Source organism: Alexandromys fortis, unplaced genomic scaffold (genome assembly GCF_014885135.2).
Source record: "Alexandromys fortis isolate MF-2015 unplaced genomic scaffold, M_Fortis_MF-2015_v1.1 scaffold_393, whole genome shotgun sequence".
Lineage (NCBI taxonomy): Eukaryota > Metazoa > Chordata > Mammalia > Rodentia > Cricetidae > Alexandromys > Alexandromys fortis.
Genome location: NW_026068273.1, coordinates 284,785 through 309,383, shown reverse-complemented (window position 1 = coordinate 309,383; position 24,599 = coordinate 284,785). Strand labels below are relative to the sequence as shown.

The 24,599-nt window shown below is 39.8% G+C and overlaps 1 protein-coding gene across 6 annotated transcripts in view; it reads left to right on the top strand.

Annotated features, from left to right (window-relative positions):
- Kiaa1958 (KIAA1958 ortholog) overlaps positions 1-24,599 on the top strand; it is a 211,493-nt gene that overhangs the window by 146,657 nt on the left and 40,237 nt on the right. For 2 of the 6 annotated variants that reach the window (XM_050132040.1, XM_050132041.1), the window contains one exon: positions 7,250-14,892. The exons of 2 other annotated variants lie outside the window; for them this stretch is intronic. In XM_050132040.1, the coding sequence (XP_049987997.1) occupies positions 7,250-8,292 (1,043 nt within the window). In that variant the 3' untranslated portion in view covers positions 8,293-14,892. Of the gene's footprint in view, positions 1-7,249; positions 14,893-24,599 lie in introns of those variants that run through there. 2 more of the 6 variants (XR_007590043.1, XM_050132044.1) reach the window with 2 other exon arrangements.

The following is a 24,599-nucleotide window of genomic DNA, read 5'->3' as shown; positions in this document are numbered from 1 at the left end:
AAATGAACTACACAATCACAATACCTTAATCAAGATCAAAAATACATATACATATAAGAAAATTGACCTTAAAATCCATACCAATGCAAATTATTCATATCTATATCATATCCCCCTTTAAATGTAAAAGAACGTTTATAAACCATATTTGGGAACATGGGCGCAGTTTTTTCTCTCCAAACTGCTTCCTGTTGAATAGGGGCGTCGTTAATTAGGTCGTTTATGATATAACCTGTGTTCCAGGGTCATCTCAGTTGGCATTGAGTGAAGTAATTTTTTGAGGGTGTTCACAGCAACCTTTCAGGAGGGTGTGGTCTATCATACCAAATCGGGATAGAAGAAATCCTCTGTGAAAACAAAAGAACTTTACCAAAGCATCATAACCTTAGATCCAAATTCTGAAGTCAAGATACCTTTAGAACATATGTGCAGGTTCAGCTTAGTAGCCCATATAATGAAATGTCTCTCTGTACTTAGCTTCTTCACAGTCAAAAATTTTAAAGAAAACACAATGTACATAATCCAGACTCTCTGTGAATTTTCCATTTTTACGTGGCTTATTTTTCTTTATTTTTCTTAATCTATAATTATCTGTACTTCTGTACTCTGTCTCTTTAAAGACTTTACCCTTTTTCTTTTTAAGACATTAACTTTTTTATATTCTTTTCTTTCTTTCCCAAGCCTATTTTCATTCATCCAACAATGTGATCCATAAAGGTCTTTTATGTCTGAATCTGTTTTACTGTGAATCTGTAATTTTTTCATTATCCAGGAGCATTTCTTAAAATGTTAAGCATGTCTTAAAAACTTAAGTTGCACCATGTACAGGTAATACGGTACTGTCTGTGTCCTGCCCAGTCTAAACCTTAACTGCGCTGTTTTTACAGTAATTACGGTAGTTCCTGCCTGAGACCAGCACAGTTCAGCATGGCAGACCTGAGCGAGCCATTCCTGCCTCAGAGCCATTTGGTGCCCCTGAGCCACACACAGTTCCAGGCACACAGCAGTCCACATTGCCATCAAGCAAGCCGTAAAGCTTTACTCCAAATGCTCCATTTAAAAGCTCTGTCTCCCACAGGAGCCAGACAGAGATCGCAATGGCGGCACAGCCCAGAAAGCCGGCATTTTAAAACAGCCATTTTTTTCCTGTTGCTGAGTCAGGACAATTTCTTTGCGGCACGCAACCCAGAAACAGCAAAAAGCTGTCTTAAATTCTCTCTCTCTCCTTTTTAAGCCCTCTCAGGTTTTACGTGGAGTTCATTAGCACGTTGGGTGCCAGCCACTCTGTTGAGATAGGAGCGGCGGGGCTGCATCCCTGGCACCCGGCCGCCCGCATGGCTAGGTTATGCCTGAAATAATTACACGGAAACTGTATTCTTTTCAACATTGCCTGGCCCGGCTAGTTCCAGCCTCTTATTGGCTAGCTCTTACATATTAATCTAACCCATTTCTGATATTCTGCGTAGCATCATGAGCTGGTTTACCAGGGAGGGTCTTAACCTGCGTCTGTCTGGAGTGGGAGAACCATGGTGACTCTCTGATTCAGCTTCTTTCTCCCAGCATTCTCTTCTGTTTACTCCACCCACCTAAGGGTTGGCCTATCAAGGGGCTTAGGCAGTTTCTTTATTAATAAGAAATCACTTGTAGCCAACGAAGAAAGAAGAAAGATGCCCTCACCGGTACCAGTAATCTACAAGCCTTATGGTAAAATATAAAATAATAGAATGGGTTAATTTAAGATGTAAGAGCTAGCTAGAAATACTCAAGCTATTGGCCAATTACATAGTTTAATATACATTATTATAAATTAATATAGTTTCTGTGCGATTATTTTGAGTCTGGATGGCCAGGAAATGAATGAGCAGCCTCCACCTACAAAGCATAAACTGTTTTCTTCTTATATTTGCCTTTTGCTCAAGCAGTTTCTTCAGGGATGCTGCTCTATCCTCCTCTGTGGCTTGATCACTCCCTCCATAGGTTAAAGATAGATGAATCTCCCTTGAAGTTTAAGCTTGAAGATCTCAACTCGTACAAAACACACAGCAACTCACAGTGCCCACGTGGCCTGTTAAACCTGCTTTCTGTGTTTGCTGGCCTCTAGCTGTGTTGTCATCTTCACAGCTGTTGAGACTTTGTCTTTTACCCATGGAAATTCTTCAAATGCTCAGGGCTTAATGTACTCCTGAACATGTATTCATTATTGGTTCCAATCTCGGCTTCCTACATGTGAATCTGCTCACCAGATATTTTATTTTTCAAATTTAAAATACATTCTTATTTATTGAATAAGCTATGGACTTATTATTATTCACTAGTTTATAGAGAAGTAGAACATTTCTAAGTGAAAAATGAGACAAAATACTCTTTGTTTTACATGAAAATAATAAAAGAGAAGCTAAACATCAGGAATCGTTGACTGTGGCTGTAGATATATTGCTTTAATAACAGCATACAAGGGTGCCATACCTAAGTTTGTGCTTGTTTTAAATTGGATGCAGCAGCAGAGCAAATGTGTCTGGACTTAAATCTAACATAGATCTCTTCAGATGAAATGAGAACATAAGATACTACACTAATTGTGTATGTTTCCATGCCATCTTCTAACAAGAGAGGGAATAACTGATAATGGAGCATGAAGAGCTGTGGGGAGCTGAGAAGTGCTCTGTAAAACTGACTACAGTGGTTGAAAATGCTGGGCTCCTCACAGCACTTGGGCTAGTGTACTGAAGATTTGTTACTGTCCTCTGACTAGAGGATAAGTCCACTAAGCAAGAGCTGTGTATATTATGCTTGCAGACCAGCCCACTTAGTTCTGATGCGCCACTTGGTGTGAAGGTGAGGTGGCCCAGCTCAGCTGTAGAGAAAGAGGGAGAAAGTGCTGAGGGTTCAGGCTGCTCCCCAAGCGAGGGGACCGGCACTGACTGCGATTCTTAGGTCCTAAGTTACATGCTAGGTTCAGTACATATCTATTGAGGAGCCTGTTGGGCTCATGGAAGGTGTGGGAGATGTTATTTTCATCATTTATTTATGTGATTCAAATACTTGATTTAGACCAGTGGTTCTCAGCTTGTCACATATCAGATATCCTGCATATCAGATACTTAGATCATGATTCATAACAGTAGCAAAATTACAATTAATAAGTAGTAATTAAATAATTTCATGATTGGGGGTCACCAGAACATAAGGAACTGTATTGAAGGGGTACAACATTAGGAAGGTGGGGAACCACTGATTTACGGACTGGGGATATGGCTTAGTTGGCAAAGTTCTTTCCATGCAAGCATGAGGGCCTGAGCTCAGATTCCCAGCATGAATATAAAAAGTCCTGTGTAGCATTGTGTGTTTATAATCCCATTCCTGGGGAGGCAGAGACAAAAGGATCCCTGGGGTGAGAGTAGCCCGGCTAGCAAGTTGGTGAGTTCTAAGTTCAGTGAGGGGCTGTCTCAAGAGATTAAGTGGAAGAACTGGAGAGATGGCTGAATGGATAAAGGATGTAAGAATGAAAACCTGAATTTGAATCCCTGGAACTAAATCTAGGTGTGATGTTCATATAAAATCCCAGTCCTTTTGCAGTGAAGCAGGGGAAGAGTTCCGTTTGCAGACCAGCTAGCCAGCTCTGTCTTAGGGTGGTTGTCCTCTGGCCTCTGCGTGTGCACCCACACTCATCTGCATCACACACAAGTATAATGTGGGGAGCAGTTGAAGACTCTGGCCTATACCAAGTCCTCTGCACACACACCTGCATACACGTGAACAAGTACACAAAAATACAAAAGCCAAACACTTGCTCTGATTAGAAGAAAGTCATTTGTGTCTGTATGCTTTTGGGTGACATTCTCTGCTTTGTTAACATTCTCAGCCTTTGGGGTTTATGTGTATTGAAATGCTGGATTCGTGTTTAGTGGAACACCACACTGCCATGAGAATGAAGCACCTGCAAATGCACAACGGTAGGTGAAGCCAATCCCAAGACTCATCCATGGGCATAGTAATAGGCCAGCCAAACTTTTTTTCAAGTCAGGAGATCAGTTTTCTTGATAATAAGGGGTGATGGAAGAAGGAATCCTTCTGATATGGTCACTAGATTCACAGGTGAATACCCTCCGTCAAAACTGTGTGCACATCATAACTATATTCTGTGTATGTTATACCTAATAAAAAGTTTTAAAAGGAACTTTTCTGTAGACAAATGCATGATACTTGTAGTTCATTTGTATTTCCTATTGATTTTTCTCTGTTCTTGCTTGATTTTGTTATTAGCTGAGACCTTATTACATGTACTGCTTTTGAAAACTGTTTCTTTGCCCTTATTCATGCAAAGTGAATGAGGGTATCTTCCCTTCCAGCTGCCTCCTGTGGTGCATTCCAAGCTGCTAGAAAAGGACAGAGGCCATGCAGCAGCACTAGGGTTGCTTTCCAGCAGATGCAACTCATGTTTCTTAACTAAGCTTGAGACCCAGCAAAAAAAGAGGGAAAGCCTTGCGAACGAGATGAGGCTGCGGATGGGCTGAGATGGTCAGCCCAGAGTGGGTTCTTGGGGACAGAGAGGAGAGCTGGCCACTGGTCAGAGAGCCATGTCCTGTGATGATTGCATGTCCCACAAAAAAGCCAGTGCACCTGGGCGTTTTGCTCACATGCCCTGAAATCATCACTCATTTTTAAATTGACATCCAAAGGTTTTCAAATCAAATTTCAATTTATTTTTGTAAAAGGAGTGACAAATACTGAATATTTTACAAACTGAAAGTGAGTATGGCTAAGTTGAGCTGGTACCTCATGGTGGGTTCTGATGGTAGTTATTGAGTATCTTGCAAATGCAAGCACAATGAAGTGAAGGAAATTTTAAATCTCTAGTTTATCGGGAGTGTTTTGTTAACTCTGTAGAATATTCCAGCTTAAAGATTCAGTTGCCCTTGTCTGACAGCCCCTTGGGAAATCCTAGTTTGTAGCCCCCTGGTTCACACTCCTAAAATAGTTTCTAATGGCAAATCTCCTCTGTTAGGATTTTTAACAAGAAGTGCTAGGATTTGATCACTGATGATAAATTACACCTCCAAACAGGTACTAGTGGATTTCAGGTTTCAGGATACACAGACTCGGTCTAAGAGCCCATGTGAGCAACGAGAGTCTGAAACTCTTTTCCCCAAAGTTGCCTATGAACATTTATTTCCTGGAAAACTTTTGAAGTTTGAAGAGTGCTTTTATATATTTGCATAAGCAGACAAATTAAACCCTGCTGGCCTCTGGCTTACATGTAAACAGTTAAGGGTGAGAGGTCACACTCAACCCTTTGTTTTTAATGGAAACTGAGACAGTCTTTATTGTTAATATAAGCAATTTCAACTGAAAAAGAGGCAACTGAAAGTTAAACTATTGAAGCGTAAAGTCTGTTTGTATGCTTGAATTTTGGAGACGTCATCTCTCCACCATGCCTGTGTACATAATGAAATTTGGAAATTTGTCCTAGAATTCTCATTTAAAACTAACATGGTTATTTATAGCTAGATACACAGTAATATATGGTAATGCTTTCTTTAAAAGGTAGTTTGTTTATGAATAAACTCCAGTATATTAAGAACTTTCCATTATTGGGTATAGTAATTACAAAGGCTTCCACTGAGCAGTCATACAAATTAATCTGAATTTTTTTTTCTATATAGATACTTTCAATAAACAAAATGCTATTATTGCCTTATACCCAAGAGACTTAAGTTGTATTTTTTGTTATTTTAAATGAACTTCCATGTTTCCCTACCTACTCAGCTGCTTTTCTGTTGTATAATTCTGTTTTGGGTTTCTGGGTTTGTCCAGAGCACATCTGACATGCAGAGTGGGTGTCTTTTAAACCAAGTATTTTTTTATTAGTAATGTTAGGTTAAACTAAATGTTACTGAAATGAAACCACTTAGTGTTTCTTAACTTCTTTTTAAATGGGCAAAATGACCTTCCCTATCTAGGACACAGGCATAGAATCTGAGTCAAGATAGGCTTTGAACCTGAGCCCCCTGCCTCCTGAGGACCTTCCTAAGGAGCAAGAATTGCAGGCCGGAGCCACTAGAAGTTTGTTTACCTGGGAATGCTTTTGAGTCTCATCCTGAGCATAGAATACTAGTTAAAATGTAGATTCATAGGCTTACACACAGGTAGCCTGTATTTGGCTATGCATCGAAAGTCTGACGTGCAGTAAGTGTGAGGCCTGCTCCCTTGGAGCGGAAGAGCTTATATTGCAAGTCCTTCCCGCAGAAGGTAAATAATAAGTCAAAAAAGCAGACTGAATCAAGATAGGCCCATTCTTTCACCTCAGTTATAAAGTTCATGTTACCATGAAGTTTAATAGTCCTGGTTTTCCTTTAAAATACCAGATTGATTCTGATCACTTAATTGCATACAAACTGTTTTGTTATCCATAAGGAATACTTATCAATTGCATTGACCTGATTTCCTATAGAAAGGGAATGAGATGAACTACCATCAAATGTATTTAGTCCTCTCTCAGTAAACTCCCAGTCGTGTGTTAGAGTGATAACTGCAGCCAGTGGAACCAGTGCCACCTCCAGTTTCACAAATGAAGTGGAGAGGACCCCTTACATGCTACATAGGATGATTAGTACATTTCTGCCCCTCAAACGTTTTTGCTCAAACAAAAAGATGACCTTCAGTCTCACCCTTTCCACAAACCTTCACTCACTAAGCTTTGTGCCAGGACTCAGGGCTAGCAAGGTGGCTCCAGAGGATAAAGGTGTTTGCAATGCAAGCCTGAGACCCTGGGTTCAATTCCTGGAGCTGTGTAAAGATGGGAGGATTTGCACCTACACTCACACACATCACATGCACATGCATACCACAATAATAACACAATTTAACATTTTTTATATTTTTTATTGATATTTTTATTAAGCCCTACATTTTTCTCTGCTTCCCTCCCTGCCTGTCCCCTCCCTCTCTCAAGGTCCCCATGCTCCCAGTTTACTCAGAAGATCTAGTCTTTTTCTACTTCTCAAATTTAACATTTTAAAAAATAAGTTCTCTCTCATTGTCATGGGCCATATTTTATCCAGTAAATTTGTGAAACTGAATTTGGCTTCAATCGTGCAACAACCCTTTCAATACTATATCACTGTTCTCTCAAAATTGATCCATCTTTCCCATTTCATTATGAAAGGAAACTTTATTTCAGAGTAGCAAGTGCATTGTCTGAACTCATCAACACCCTCTCTGTCCCTCCCCCTCCCCCCGTTTGTTGCAGACCAGGATGAAAGAGCAGCTGAGCTCAGCAGGGAGCAGAATGAGAAAACCATCCGGAGCACACAGACTGCGCTCCGCAATTTCCGGGAGTTCCTCATCTCCAAGTACCCTTCCGAAACCAGAGAGATCTATGTCATCCCTTGCAAGGAGCTAGATGCCTACCTTGCCTCCTTCTTCGTGGATGCCAGGCAGAAGGATGGGTCTGAGTATGAACCCAACAGCTTGGCGAATTACCAGTGTGGGCTGGAACGGTACCTGAAAGAACACAGGTATGGCTACAGCATCACCAGAGATAAGGAGTTCAAGCGGTCCCAGGAAGCCCTCAAACAGAAGCAGATTGAGCTCCGCTGCAAAGGAAAGGGAAACAAGCCTCACAAGTCCATGAAACTCACGTTTGCTGACGAGCTCATATTGCGAAAGAGGGGACTGCTGAGCAGGTATAACCCCGAGGGTCTGCTCAACCTTGTCTGGCTCAACAATACAAAAGCCTTTGGGCATTGCACAGGTTTCCATGGATCCACCTTGAAATGGGGCGATATCCGGCTCCGCGTCACAGAAACCGGACTCGAGTATTTGGAATGGATGGGTCAGGACACCGGTGATCTGAATGCCAAAACCAAGAGAGGAGGGACAGACTCACGAGTTTATGCCACCCAGCATGCCCCACAGACCTGCCCGGTGCAGGACTATAAGGAGTATGCCCAGCGGCGGCCCCCAGCGATGCGCTATGAGGATGCCCCCTTCTACTTGTCTATCAAGCCAGTTGTGAACTTGGCAGCTCTGCATTGGTACAATTGCCAGGCCCTTGGCAAGAACAAGCTAGCCAAGATGGTGAAGACCATGTGCGAGAAGGGCAACATCCCTGGCAGGAAAACCAACTTCAGTGTCTACCAGAGCTGTAGCACCTTGTCCGAGGCCCAGAGCAACCAGCTGGTGCTCATCTGCAACAACTTGAGCCAGCAGGCTGCCCAATCGGTGGCTGGCCACTCCACCAACGGCAATTTCATTGTCTCCTCTTATGACTCTTCTTCAGACACAGCTTGACCAGGTGGCTTGCTCAAGACCTCACTTCACTTCGGTGTCCGTGTCCCATGAAACCATCATTGTATACTGCATTCTGTCGTCTTTCACGTGCCCTCAGTGTTAACTTTATAAAATGCAAAATCTATATTTTTTTCTTTTTACAGATAAGCCAATGGCAATAGTTTGGTATCACTAACAGTATTTATAGGCTTGAGACAAATAAGTGTGCTTGTGGTTGGTTTCATATAATTGCTGTTACAGACTTGGCAAAAACATAGTGGTTCTCAGGCAACAGTAGAGGAAGAATTCCGTTCTTAAAGACAGTCAGAAAGGAAACCAAGAGTCATTCAAGACTCTGTTCTCACTCCTTGTCCTTGCCTCCTTCTGCTTTTAATCTCCTTCATAGATGAATTTATTTTTTTAATTTTTAAAAATTCTTTATGAATCTCACGCAAAATGTTGCTGAGCCAGAGCAGATCCTGAAAAGGGGTATCATAAGTTCAACACCAAGTTATTTACATACATTTTTAGTATAGAGTTTTAGCTTCTGAACCTCCTTTCCACAATATATGGAAAGACCAATGCTTAAAGTATTTTTTCTTTGGGGGGGGGTGGAAGGAGGATTAAAGGTGCCATTCTTTTTTTGCAAGATGTATGCAAAGTCTGATACTGGGGGATGGGAGGAGACAGTTACATAGGTCATTTTTAGTGGTGTGATTGGACCTGCATAAAAGTTTCTTTTTCCCTAAGTCAGTGTAAATGAGTTTGATCATCAGATATACATGAAATTTTAAACTTTCAAAAATTTTGAAAATATTTCCAAGTGTTAGATTGTATATCAGCATAAAAGAGAAGGTAGGAAATGAGGCCCCACTAACCATGTGGCTGCATTGCTGGAGACAACAACCTGCAGTTCTCTGTTCCAGTTCCTCAGCATTACAGCCAGCTCTTCTCCCTAAGGGAGTCGACACCCATTTTCAATCACAATATTTTGTTACCCGACTTAGCAGAATTCAAGGCATTCTTGAGTTTCTTCTCAACTAATAGAAGTGTATTTATCTGTGGTATTCTGTAGGTAGAATAATTTTGTGGTGTTTGCTCCAGTCTTTGTTTTCAGGTCTTGAAAACTAGTAAATTGTTAGTTAAAACAGTTCAGAATTCAAATGAATTTAGACATTTGAGCCACAATATGACTGAGTTGGGTTCCTTCCCATCCTGTGCAAACAGTAATAACTAAGAACTCTAAAAACCATCATTGCTTTGTCACAACCGAGCACCCTGTTGGGGAGGGGTTTATTCTTCAATCCAACCTTATAACTCACATTAACTTGGAAGGTAGGCCGTATTTTATTATCGTCTGATACAAAAGGAGAAACATTTTTATCAGGGAGCCAAGCTTTCCCATGGCTAGGTAGCTCTTTGCATTAATACATAAGAGGCACATAGGCCTTTCTTCTAGGCTGTGATCTGTAGTGTAGAAGTGGCCCGTCTGCCGGGGCGTTGGTGGGTAGAAGGAACATCATGAGCTTGTCCTTCTGAGAGAAGCATTGTTAAGAAAAGATGTATATATTTCTAAACAAGTATTATCTAAATCCTCTCAGCAACCTTAAAAAGAAAATCAAGTTATCCTCATTTTATGGTGAAATAATAAGTCAGTTAGATGAAGAAAGAGTCTGTCTTCTCACCGCAGGCTTTTTGTATGAGCTAGTTGTTGGTTTGGATGGTTGGAGCTAGAAATGGGAACAGCATCTTTCTATTGCCAATGGCTCTCTATCTAGTTTAAAGGAATGCTGGGATGTTTTATGGTTGCACACTGTCCTCTAACCCACATCCCCATTGCCTCTGTTTAAACACACAGCTGCTTTCTCCCAGTGCCTCTGCAAACCCTCCCCACTCTTGGAGGCAGACCCAGCCTAAAGGAACTTTTTTAAAGGTTGTTTGTTTTTATGTGGCATACCTGTCATTTTTTTATCATCATAATTTTTAGGTCCTCAGTCATGTTGGAAACAGAGTTGATTTTGAGAAAAGAAAAGAAAAGCTTGCCACTGCACTGAACTGAGAGGATAGAACTAGGGAATTCTGCATCCCTGCTGGTGTTCTGGAGTACTGACACGAGCATCTGCCCTGCCTAGTCTTAAGTGCTACCTTCTCATCAAGACAATTACATCAATAATGTGAATTACTTTTATTTACTTATGTTTTGCTGCGATAACTAACCAGATAGGAATACTGTGATATTTAGATTAAAACAACTTTTCGAAAAATGGCTTATTAGAAGAAGCATAGTCAATTTAGAGCTTCTTTAATTAAGTTATAAAAAGTTCATGACTACCTCTAAATTTTGTATTTTTATCTAAACAATACTGAGGACACACCACTGCCGGATGTCATTTTTATTACTTGGAATTTTAACTTAGAAAACTTACTCCACTCTGTGGCAGAGGTGCACACCAACATTTATCGTGCTTACTATGGCTAATATGAATGTTTCATCCACTATTAAATATTTATCTTAAAATTTTCCTGTTCATTCATTTTCTCTTAAGTTATTGTATTGTGTTCTGTTTACTACAGGGCTTCACCACATAGCCTATCCTAACCCTCGTCCCTCCACATCCGGAGTGCAGGAAAGCAGCACTGTACAGAGTTTATTTCCCTAAATTAAAGTATTACCTGAACTACAATATATTGCCTGCATTTTTTCTGGTGTAGACTAAGTCTCTAGTTTTTTTAGTTAGGTTTTTATTACTGCAAACTCTGGCATTAACTAACATCCAGAGCCATAATATCAGTGAATCTACTGAGATCAAAATTTATGGCTACATAGGCAAATATTTATTGAATATCAAGTTGGTGGGAAGTCTATAAAGATGTATAAAATTCTTCCTCTTCTCAAAGAAAATGTAAAGACGCTGTAATAAAAGTTCTACTTTTGAGAGCCCAGCGCCCTCAAATCTCCGTGCTGACCTGTTCCACATTGCCTTTCACACTTCGTACTCCTGCAGTTACTGAAGTCTTGAATATTCCAGTTTGCTGCAGAGTGTATCCCACTTCTTGGAGAATTTTTTTTAATTATTTTTATTTTCTGTGCATTGGTGTTTCGTATATCTGTGTGAGGATGTCGTGTCCCCTAGAACTGAACTTACAGACAGCTCTTAATCACTGAGCCTTCTCTGTGATTTGTTGTCCTAAGAGATATCACTCAGCTTGTCCCATTTATATTTAGTTTTCAACTATAAGTGGGGAGGCAAACTAACCCAAATCTATAAGTATTGGACTCCAGTTGCAGACCATGGACCAAAGGGAATTGTTTTCGTGGGCGTTCTCCTTCAAATCCAACTTTACAACCATGCTACTGGTTTGAGATACAGTTTGTACTATGAAACATACCTTTAGTCAAAGGATTGAAGTTTTATCAACATAATTAAGATTTTCTTAAGTGAATTTATTTAGTGGTTTAAAAAAAAAAGGGCTAGGTTCTGAAGAACCTGAAGCCACTGCTAGCTCTACAAAGACCACAAAGAAAAAGAAAAAGTCTCAGAAAGCATCCAAGAGGATTAAAATGGACATGCTTGGTGGGAGGGGCATACCTTTAAGGTGACAGTTTTTACCCATGATTAACCCCAATAAAAACACAAAAAAATAAATAAATAAAAAATAAAAGAAAGGTAAAGTAGTAGCCTATACTAGTAGCAGGGAGGTTAGAAATACAAAATGGGTTTCTTACATTATCTTGACTTTTCTTCTGAAAAGGAAGCTAAGCATAAGAAATTTCACAGACATAATTTGCAAATTATATTTATCAGAATCAGTGGAGACAATGTCAAATTTTAAGGGTTTTTTTAAGAGTGCAGTGTAATTACTTGTCTTTTTATGAAATGTCTGTCTTGGTATGACACTGGAATTAGCATTTTTACCATTTTGCATTTATTTCAGTGGGAACTTTGAAGAAGTTTACTCGTTTGTGGTAGGTAGAATTAGGAAGGCATCAGTGATGTAGAACCCTAACAGTTATTGTGCATACAGTGTTTTAGTGGCTGCTGATTCTCTGTGTTGTTACATTTTATAACTCACATACCTACAATACTTTACTATTAATTATAATTGATTATTTATATTGGATGTCTAGTACTAGCCCAGCCCAATTAAATTTATCTAACTGAACTTTTATACCAATTATTATGTTACACTTTTAAAATAGCATTTAAACTATAAAACTTTTACTTTATAAAGCGTTTGTTATAAAAAAAATTGCCAAAACCCATTACAATTTCTATGCATTGTGAGATAATTGAGTGACTTCGGAGGTTTGCATGTTGTTCTAGATGGTCATTCGTGGTGTTTCTGACATTGCTGTGGAGTCATTACCCGACACTGCTGTCGCTTCCTATGGTTAGGCTGTGCCGCCCACGTGTGTGTGACTTGAGAAAGTAAGTGCTTCTTCTGAGCCAGCACTTAGTGCCTCTACAGAAGGAAATGCAGTTGTCATACAGTGCCAAACTATTATTTTATGTGTCTCATTCCAGTCTAGAGAGCTTTCCTTCCACGCACCTTCAAAAACAGAAAGCAAGAATTCTGTTTTGTTACGTTTTTAAACACTCTGTCACGGAGAATTTTCTGTTTCTTTTAGACTTGAGCGTTTTTGCAGACAAAATAGAGGCCAGTAGACTGACAGTTGAGCAACACCGTCTCCTGATGTAGATGTTTTAGGTTGAATGGTGTAGCAGCAAAAGCCTGTGAGGCACACAAGTTATGTAGCTGGTCAGCGTGGCTTGCTATTAGAATTGCATCTATAAGAATAACTAGTAATTTCAGAGTTGGAGAGATGACTCAGTGATTAAGAGCATATACTTTTCCTCCAAAGGACCCGAGTTCAATTCCCAACTACTACATTGGATATCTGTAATTCTACCTCCTGGCCAAAACACCTGCACATAACACATAATTAAAAATAGTAAAAAATGAATTTAAAAAAAGAATAATTAATGATTTAATATAGTTTCTAATATCAACTTTTATATCTAATATTTCTTATGTCTGTGGAGTATATTTGGTATGTCCATCAGGTCTTTCATATGTGTCTGTCCGGTTCAGTTCCTAGGAGTTCCTACCTGCCCCAGCAGTTCTACGCGCACTCTGATGATAGGAAGAGTGCTGCTTCAACAGATTTGGACACATTGGTGCTGATTTAATTCCAACATTATTAAAACTAATTCCTCAAGGCTCCTGTCACTTCTTTGCTTAGAGCAGTGGCTCTTAACCTGTGGGTCATAACCCCTTTGAGGGGTTTGAGTGACCCTCTTACAGGGGTTGCATATCAGATACCATGCATATCAGATATTTACATTTTTATTCATTTCAGTAGCAAAATTACAGTTATCAAGTAGCAATAAAAATAATTTTGCACTGAGGGTCACAACATTAGGAAAGTGGAGAACCATTAGCTTAGGGCAAAGAAAGGCAGATTTAACTGTGAGCACTCCTGCCAGAATAATGCTTTAAATGTCTTCTCCCCCATGAGGTGATGGAGCGATAAAAAGAAGCTGAGTCCTGCGTGGTGTGGAGCAGCACTGCTGTTATCCAGCCCCAGAGCTACACCGGAGCGTTTCTTGTTTTCTGTGTTGGGAGATTTCAGACACGATAATGTCTCTAAGTTAACAGTGGGCATGTGCTTGACTCCTGCTCTCAGATTTATTTTCTACCCTTGGATCTTCTGTTTTGAATCTCTTGCTCTGTCCAAGGCCTTTATGTCTAGAACAACTTTTTGAACAAATAGTATATATACTTGGTAGGTTTTTAATTTATAATTTCCGGTTTTCCCATAATTGTGAATATACTCATTGCTAAAGTTGAACATATAGTTGCCAGATCAGCCTCATGGTAAGTGACCATTTTCCTCTTCTGTACAGTAATGCAAACATTTAACTAAAATCCAATCAGCCTAGAGTCTACTGAAGAGAATGAGTGGCCATACTTGGTTTTACCAGAACTGGTGAGGCTTAGTGGACTGGAGGCTATGTTCAACTTAAGTGAGGTCCTTTGTTTTGTTTTAAGTCATAGATGTGTGTTTCCACTTCCGTTTCTTTCATCACTGAGAACTTGGAGAATAAAAAGACAGATTTGTCATTTTAGTCCCTATTGTTTAAGACAAGGCATCTGCTTGGCAATGCTATGACCACAATTAATGCTGGGGGGCGGGTCATGAAACCAGAGGGCTGTGTTGTCCTTCTGGGATGCATTTAGTTACCCAAGTTGGTAAATTGTCATCTCTCTGTGCTTTCTAGCCATATATATGATTGATGTGGAAAAAAGCACGTGTGTGTCTGCCTCACTCAAGTCATATTTTAAAACTTTAAAAAATAACTACAATGTTAATGGAAAAGGAGCAGAGAAGGGTGGATTAAAATGTGAGATGCAGATGCTGTGTTACTGTGTCAGATGGTCCTGCCTGTCGATGTTTGTAATATAGAACTGTGACTAAGAGTATATGGTATTGTTTTCATTTTTGTTTCGCTGCTCACTCTTTTACACTAAGATGTTTCATCTTTATCAGCTCACTGTTTTTGCTTCACAACTATCCGTGTACTTGTGCTTTAAATAAAACTCTAGTTTTGTGTCCCAGTGATTGGTTCCATTGTGTGTATAACGTTTGCATCTAATGTAGTGAGATTTTCTGTTTTTTATATTCATTGATACAGCCTAAATTTCACAGAAATGAGCAATCCAATAAACTCAGCCCATGTGTGTCAATAATATCTATACTAAGAACCTGTTTAGTCATACTGTCTTTTCTGTATTTGGGCATGATGACCAATTTTTAGCTAATAAATTACGTTCTGCAAAAATAACTGTTTTTGTAACTCTACCAATTTAAAAAGCAGGCACAGTTCAGGAGAGGGGAATCAAATTGTTGGCCTGATAGACTGCAGTAGCCATGGAATGTTGACAGTGTGTACGAGGTGGAGGGGACAGTCCTGGAAGAGGAAGTATTCATGTATACAGCTGTTTACACAACCTTGTAAGGTTATACAGTTCTTTAATAATGGGTCTGCAGCCAGTTAATTCTTGGGCTTTCTGTAGTCCTAGGCCTGCTTATGGAGCAGAATGCTCCACAGCTGAAAATCAGCTGTCTGCTGTTTTATTTATTTCTTTACGTACTGTGGAAGATTTGCAGAGAGAGAGAGGACGCCTATGGTCAAAGTCAAGTGATTGTCAATATAACTTTGAGACAGGATCTAAACCAGGAGCTCAACATTTTAGCTCAATCGCCTACCTCTGAGCCCTCAGAATCCCTTTGCCTCTGTCCTCCAGCACCACAGTTACATGTGAGCTTTCTACACGTCCTCTTGAGGTGATATGTAGCCTAGGCTGCCCTCAGGTTTGTTACATAGCAGGTAGACTTGAACAACTGACCCTCTAGAATCCACCTTTTATATATTGGGATCACGTGTGTGAACACCAGGTCATGTGGTGTCTGTATTGAAACCTCTGGTAGCCCTTTCTCTTTACTCCACAAAGGAACTTGATGTTTTTTAAATAAATACGGGTTATACTGATCTAAATACATAGAGGCAAGCTGGAGAAATGTTCCAGAAGTTAACAGCATGCCGCCAAAGGATCTAGGTTTGTTTCCTAGCACCCACAGAACTCAACTACATTTGTCTCAAGTCCCAGTGACCTGACACCCCTTCTGGTCTCTGCAGGCACCAGGTGCCTATATGATACACAAACATACATGTAGGTAAAAACACTCACACACATTAAAAAATACTTTAAAACTTGGCATGGTTGCATACGCCTTTAATCCCAGCACTTGAGAGGCAGAAGTAGGCAGGTCTCTGTGAGTTCAAGGCCAGCCTGGTCTACAAAGCATGAAGTGGGACAGACAGGACTGTCACACAGAGAAACCCTTTCCCAAAAAAAGATTCCTTTTTTTTTCTTAAACATGTCAGGTCCTAGTTTCCTTATTTTCAGAAAAATGCTGTTAGATAGATTCTCCATGCATTATTTATTACATTTAGGATGCTTGGCATCATTCTTTGAACAAAATAGAAATGATTCCTTGGTGCATAATCTCAGGCATCTTGGTTGGGTTACTAAAATTATCTAATAAAAAGTATTAGGAGTTAAAGATAGCTCAATAGTTAAGAGAATAATGTTCTTCCAGAGGACCTAAGGTGGTTCCAAGCATCCATGTCAGGTGGCTCATGTTCAGAGGATCAGGCTCCTCTAGCATCTGACAGCACCTGTCCATATACCCCACCCCACACACGCGTGACTGAAAGTGAAGCATTAAAAAGACCTAGCATTCCCACCAGCAATGCAGAAGTGTTTCCTTTACCCCACATAAGTTGTCATCAGTGTTGGTGATCTTGGCCATTCTTACAGGTGTAAGATGGAATCTCAGAGTTGTTTTGATTTGTATTTCTCTGATGACTAAGGATGTTGAATATTTCCTTAAGTGTCTTTCAGCCATTGTAGACTCCTCTGTTGAGAGTTCTCTGTTTAGATCTGTAATCGATTTTTTCATTGGATTATTTGTTCTTTTAATGAGCAATTTCTTGAGTTCTTTGTATATTTGGGAGATCAGTCCTCCTGTACACATATCTTGTCTGATATGGAGTTGGTGAAGATATTTTCCCCTCCTTATAAGTAGGCTGCTGTGTTGTCTTGTGGACCATGCCCCTTGCTTTACAGAAGGTTTTCAGTATCAGGAAGTCCCATTTATTAATTGTTTCTCTCAGTGTCTGTGCTGCTGGAGTTTTATTTAGGAAGTGGTCTCCTGTGCCAGTTTATTCAAGTGTACTTCCCACTTTCTCTTCTATGAGGTGCACTGTGGTTGGTTTTATGTTGAGGTCTTTGATCCATTTGGACTTGAGTTTTGTGCATGGTGATAGATACAGGTCTATTTTGATTCTTCTACATGTTGATATCCAGTTAATTATGCCAGTACCATTTGCTGAATATGCTTTCTTGTTTCCATTTTATATTTTTTGCTTCTTTGTCAAAAGATTACATTGACAGATTTTCATATGTTGAACCATCCCTGCATCTCTGGGATGAAGCCGATTTGATCATGGTGGATGATGGTTCTGATGTGTTCTTGGATTCAATTTGCCAGCATTTTATTTAGTATTTTTGCATCAATGTTCATGAGTGAGATTGGTCTGTAATTCTCTTTCTTAGTAATGTCTTTCTGTGATTTGGCTATCAGGGTAATTGAAGCCTCATAAAAAGAGTTTGGCAATGTTCCTTCTGTTTCTATTATGTGAATAACTTGAGGAGTGTTGGTAGTAGTTCTTCTTTGAAAGTTTTGTAGAATTCTGAGCTAAAACCATGTGGTCCTGGGCTTTTTTTGGTTGGGAGACTTTTGATGACTGTTTCTATTTCTTCAGCAGTTATAGGTCTGTTTAATTTGCTTATCTGGTCTTGATTTAATTTTGGTAAGTGATATTTATTCAGAAAGTTGTCCATTTCCTTTAAGTTTTCCAATTTTGTGGAGTACAGGTTTTCAAAATATAACCTAATGATCCTCCAGATGGCCTCCATGTCTGTCATTATGCCCCCCTTTTCATTTCTGAGTTTGCTAATCTGGATATTCTCTCTCTGCCTTTTGGTTAGTTTGGATAAAGGTTTGTCAATTTTGTTTATTTTCTCGAAGAACCAACACTTTTATCTCATTTGGGTTTGTCAATTTTGCTGATTTTCTCGAAGAACCAACACTTTGTCTCATTGATTCTTTGTATTGTTTTCTTTGTCTCTCAATTTGATTATTTTTTGCCATCTATTCCTCCTGGGTGAGTTTGCTTCTATTCTAGAGTTTTCAAGTGTTCAGTTAATTGACTAGTGTGGGATTTTCCCAGCTTCTTTAGGTAGGCATTTGGTGCTATGACTCTCCTCTTAACACTGCTTTCATTGTGTCCCGTAAATTTGGGTACATTTTGTGGTCATTTTCATTGAATTTTAGGAAGTCTTTAATTTCTTTCGTTATTTCTTCATTGACCCATTTGTGCTTCAGGTGAGCATTGTTTAATTTCCATGTGTTTGTGGGATTTCTGGAATTGGTGTTGCTATTGAATTCTAGTTTTTAGCCGTGGTGATCCAATAAGATACATGGGGTTATTACAGTTTTTGTGTCTGTTGAGGTTTACTTTGTTACTGAGTATGTGGTCAGCTTTTGAGAAGGTTCCATGAGGTGCTGAGAAGAAGGTATATTGTCCATTTGAGCTATAACATCCATTAGTTCCCTTGTTTCTCTGTTAATTTTCTGTCTGGCAGACCTGTCCAATAGTAAGAGTGGGGTGTTGAAGTCTCCCACTATTAGTGTGTGGGGTTTAATGTGCGATTTAAGCTTCAGTAGTGTTCCTTTTACATATAAGGATCCCCTTGTATTGGGGGCATAGAGGTTCAGTATTGAGATTTCCTAATGATGGATTTTTCCTGTGACTAATATGAAATGTTCATTTTTGTCTCTTTTGATTGATTTTAGTTTGAAGTTTATTTTGTTAGATGTTAGGATAGCTATACCAGCTTGCTTCTTAGGTCCATTTGATTGGAAAAAATTTGCCCAACCCTTTACTCTGAGGCCATGTCTGTCTTTGAAATTGAGATGTTTTCCTTGTGTGCATCAGAAGAATGGATTCTCTTTTTGGATCAAATTTGTCAGCCCATGTCTTTTTATAGTTGAGTCCATTTATATTAAGGGATATTAATAACCAGTGATTCCTAGTTCCTGTTGTTTCAGTTTTTGTTGGTGGTGATGTTATTGTTTGTTTTTTCCCTTCTTTGGAATTTGCTGCTGTGAGGTCGTCTATTGTCTGTGTTTTTGTTGATGTAACCCACTTCCTTGGGTTGGAGTTTTCCTTCTAGTACTTTGTGTAGGGCTGGGTTTGTGGCTGGGTATTGGTGAAATCTGCTTCTGTCACAGAATGTCTTGTTTTGTCCTGTGGTGATTGACAGTTTTGCTTGGTATAGAATTCTGGGCTGGCATCCATGGTCTCTTAATGTCTGCATAACACCTGACCTTGACCTTCTGGCTTTCAATGTTTCCATTGAGAAGTCAGGTGTCATTCTGATAGGTCTGCCTTTATATGTTACTTGGCCTTTTTCCTTTGCAGCTCTTAATATTTTTTCTTTATTCTGTATGTTTAGTGTTTTGATTATTATGTGACAGGAGACTTTTTTTAAATCCAGTCTATTTGGTGTTCTATAAGCTTCTTGTATCTTAATAGGTATATCTTTCTTTAGGCTGGGATTTTGTTAAATATATTTTCTTTATTTTTGAGTTGGATTTCTTTTCCTTGTCCTACTCCTACTATTCTTAGGTTTGATCTTTTCATGGTATCCCACATTTCCTTGATATTTTGTGTTAAGCTTTTGTTAGTTTTAATGTTTTCTTTGACTTATGAGTCTGTTTCCTCTCTTGTATCTTCTGCACTTGAGATTCTCTCTCCCATCTCTTGTAGTCTGCTGTTTATACTTGCATTTGTGGTTCCCGATCATTTTCTCATGATTTCTTTTTTTGTAATTCCATTGGCTTGTGTTTTCTTTCTTTTCTCTATTTCAGTTTTCATGTCTTGACTAGTTTCTTTCATACACTTTATTGCTTTTTCTTGGTTTTCTTTAAGGGATTGCTTGGTGTTTTCCGATTTTTTGTTTGTCTTTTTCTTTATTTCTTTAAGGGAGTTTCTCATTTCCTCTTTAAGGGCATCAAACATTCTCATAAAGTTATTTTTAGGTCATTTTCTTCTGCTTCATCTATATTTGGTTGTTCAAGTCTTGCTTTTGTAGGGTCACTAGTTTTTACTGGTGTCATTTGCTCTTTGTGGTATTGCATGTGTTCTTACCTTGTCTACCCATCTTTTCCTCTGATTGGTGTAGTTGGGGCTGTCTGAGACTCTGGTGATCAACCTTCCAGGTGCCAGTGGATCCAAGTCTCAGGTGGTTGCTCCTCATGGTGCAGTCAGGGCCACATTTCCAGTCAACCCACTCACTGGTCACTCCGTGTTCTTGGAGGTTGCTCGGTGCTCTCGGGGTTTGCTCTGCAATAACAGGGTTCGTTTAGGCCTGCTCCTATGGAGATTGCCTTCTTGGGGCTCTTTCTGCTTTGGGCTCTTTGCTGCCTTGGGCCTGCTCTGGCAGAGGCTGCTGGCTCGAACCTGCTCCAGCAGATGTTGTTGCCTCAGGTCTTCTACCTCAGAGGTCACTAATTCATACCCTGTCCAGCAGAGGTCTCTGGTTCGGGCCTATTCCCTCATCAGTGGCTCCCTGTACCTGCTCCTGGTCCTGCAGAGGTCTCTGAATTGGGGCCTGCTCCTTTGGTGGTTGCTCCCTTGTACCTGCTTGTGTGGAGTTCGCTGCCTCAGGTCTGTTCCCTTAGATGTTCCTGGCCTGGGCCTGCTCCTATAGAAATTCCTGTTTTGGGCCCAGTCCCACAAAGATCTCTAGCTTAGGCCTATTTCCTCCAAGGTCCATGAACACGCAGATGTCTCTGGCTTTGCCCTACTCCCTCAGTGGTCCTTGTACCTGCCCCAGAGGAGTTCACTGCCTCAGGCCTGCTCCAGCAGAGGCTGGCTCAGACCTGTTTCTGTAGATATCCCTGGTCTGAGCCTGCTCCTGCAGAGTTAGCTGACTTGGGCTCAGTCCTGCAAAGGTCTCTAGCTCTGGTCTACTCCCTCCGAGGTCCCAGACTCCTGCCCAGGTCGCAGAAGTCTCTGGTACACACCCTCGGAGGTGCCAGCCTTGCACCTGGACCAGCAGAAACTGCTTTGGCTCATACTTATTTCTACACTTAGTTAAAAAACTTCAATGAAAGTATAAGTGCCGACATCATGGAACATTGCCAATAAAGCAGCTTCTTCCCCATAGTCTACTGTATTTAGATGCATACATTTTTTAAGTTTTTGACAGTTTAAGTGAAATCCATCTTGTTTTCATTCTGGTGTCTGGCTGTTATTAATGTGTTTCAGTATTTGTGTTTCTTCTGTGAATAATTGTCATTCTGAGACCATTTTCTAGTGAGTTATCTTTTTCTCATTGATTTCTAGAAGCTCTTCTTATATCCCCATTGTATATGTATTTTACACATTGTATAAGTATTGTCTGCTGTTTGACTTACTGCCTTTTAAGATTCCTTCATTAATGATGTCTGATCCGCTCATCTGTTTTTATACTTTGTGAGTTATGTCACGCTGACAAAGGCTTTACTTCTCACTCCCCAAATTACACAAATCTTCTCCTTTAAAAAAAATGATTCTTAAAAAAAGAATCACTTAGAAATATGTGTGTGTTAAAATATGAGTCAATTTGTTTCTTTGTCTGATAGCCAATTAATTGGAATAAACTGTTTCTTGAAGAGCCTATCCTTTGTCCTGCAGTAAGAATTTGAGTCTTGGCCAGGTGGTGGTGGTGCACTCCTTTAATCCCAGCACTCAGGAGGTAGGTTCAGGAGGATCTCTGGGAGTTCAAGGCCAGCCTGGTCTACAAGAGCTAGTTCCGGGACAGGCTCCAAAAGCTACAGAGAAACCCTGTCTCAAAAAAACAAAAAATTAAAATGAGTCTTTATTGTGTGGCTGGTGGGTATCTACACCAAAGACTGTTTCTTTACTAATAAGTGAGAGCTTATCACAGCTCTTCTTTTAATTTTTGGGCCTTTGTCTGCTTATTTTTTAAAACAGGGTCTCTGTGGGCCCTGGCTGTCCTGGACCTTGCTGTCAATCAAGCTAGCCTTGAACTCACAGAAATCTGCCTGCTTCTCCTTTTAATTTTTTTTTTTTTTTTGCCAAAAAAAAAAAAAAACTCCTTTACTCTTTCTACTAAGGTTTATAATTAGCCTGTCCAGTATCCATAAAGAGGATTTAGGTTAGAATTATAGTGAATTAAAGATTACTTGAGTAATACCTAATTGGCCCCTCCCATCCATATTTATAATATATAACTCTTTAACCAGGAGCAATTTTTGATTTTAAGGAGTTTTGGATGGTTTTCTTATTGAATTACACAGAAATAAAAAGCACAGATCATTAGTATATAGTTTAGTAGATTTTTCTAAAGCAAACATTACAACTCTCTCCCAGAGGAAAAAGAACATTACCTGAATCCAGAAGTTTCTCTTTAGCTCTCCCTGTTGTTACCTCCCAGGCTACTCTATGACCATGGAGTCATTTTATGTTTTTTATTACTTGAGTGGCCTTTTCAGTACACCCTGTCATGCGCCTTCCTTTTCTTAATATTATGTTTGTGGGATTCACTCATTCTTTGTACATAATTTATTTCTTACTACTGTTATATGATAATTTATTGTTAAATGTTTTGTAATTTCACATGCAGTTGGTATTTTATAGACAAAGGACAGCCTCCAGTTTTGAACTATTTATTATACTGTTAGACTTTTGTAAACATTTATCTGTGCATACACACACACACACACACACATATATATATATGTATGTATATACTTATGTTTGGTGTGTATATCCCTTCTGGGGATATAGAATCTGCTCTTCAACACTAGCAGATATGGTGAATTTGTTTCAAAAGTGACCACGGTTGTATTCTTGCACCAGCAAAGTGTTCCTTATTAACATCTGATATTTCTTCATTGAAGATGTTTTGTTCAGTGAATGTTAATGTAGGATTTATAGAATATTACTAGTTTTTTTATGAGGCTCATTAAAGTCTTTTCCTTTTATGTGTGTGTATGTGTGCGGTACTGGAGCATACGTATACACGTGTAGTGCCCTCAGAGGTCATTGGACCCCTGGAACTGAAGTTACAGATGGTTGTGAGCTGTCTGATGGGTGCTGGGAACAGACCCTGGGTCCTCTGCAGGCATAGCCAATGCTCTGCACTGATGATTCATCAAACCATCCCCCAGTGTTGCCCATTTTTCATGGTAAATGTCTTTTCCCATTATGTGTCTTGTCTTTTTCACCTCTTAATGATGTGGGGTTTTGTTTGGTTGGTTTTTAGTGTTTGCTCTTAGTTTTTATGGATCCAGATTCTCAAGCTTTTACTTATGTATTGATTTGTTATGCTACTTAAAAATATTTGTCTATTCCAAGGTTGTAGAGCTGACTTCTTATGGTTTTATTATGTTCTGACTTTTGAGACAAGGTCTCATGTACCAGGCTGGCCTTGAACTCATTTGGGATTGTTTTATTGTTTTTGTTTATGGTGTGAGCATATGGTGAGCATCTAGTTGCTCCTGTATCAGCTGTTCTAAAACCTGCAGCTTCTCTTAAGTTAAAGGCCATTGTTTAACCCATATTGATTTCTCGGTTAACCATTTTAAGGATAGGGCCATTGGTACCTCTAAAGGTTTGCTAGTTGCTTTGTGTTCTTGTACAGCCTGAATGGCTGGTGACCTTTGTTTAAAATACCTTATAATATCCTTCGCAGAAACATGAGTTTTTGGGACTTCAGGAATGTTAATCTGGGTATTCCATTGCTGCAATAGGTCATGACCCCATATTCATAGCAATATTAGCTACACATGGCCTCAGCCTTCCTTTCTGTCCTTGGGGCCCTATGTATTCAACCCATCTCGTGCTTTGTTTCACTTGAGGTAGGGTTCCAGGTCCTAGGAATTGAACAGCTGCCTTGTGAATATGCCATTTTGGAAGCCAGGATTCTGGAGTAATGATAGTCATGTCTACACCCATGTCTAGTAATCCCTCAGTTACCTTGTTATTTATACGCACTCTTAGATTTGGTCTGTATCACTTACAAAAGTCTGCCAAAATATACGTTTCCTACTTTCTACTGGAGTTTTTGATTCATCCTCCATGTCTATTCAGTCATCCAGAACAATATTTTTACAGTAAGCACTGAATTTTTTAATTTTCCTGGTGAGACGTGTTATCCACAGTAACTGGGGATGGCTGGACCATATTTGACATGGAGGCCTGTGAGAGGCTCCCCAAGGAGTTTCCTGATGGTATTGGGTTGCCTTGTCTCTCTTTTGTTGATCTGCATTCATTGATCCAATGTTGACCTTTGCCATACCTCCTACATATTCCAGAAGGCTGAGATGGCCTGTTCTTGCCATTCCCAGAGGAGGCATTATTCCTAGGAATTCTTGACTACAATTCCTTTTCAGATGTCCTATTGTCGATTGCGTTTGAGAGGGTTACTCAGTCTAGGGGTTTGTAACCCACCCTGCAATCGGTTATTCCAGGGTCTCGGAGGGGCGCTACCTGGAAGGGAATGAGCTAAGACAGAAGAAGGAGGCCAAGCAGATTTGTCAACGCCTCCGTTTATTAGGGACGGATTACAGTTTATATATGGTAAGGAATGGGGGGCAGGGCATGGAATCTCGCCGCGTGGTC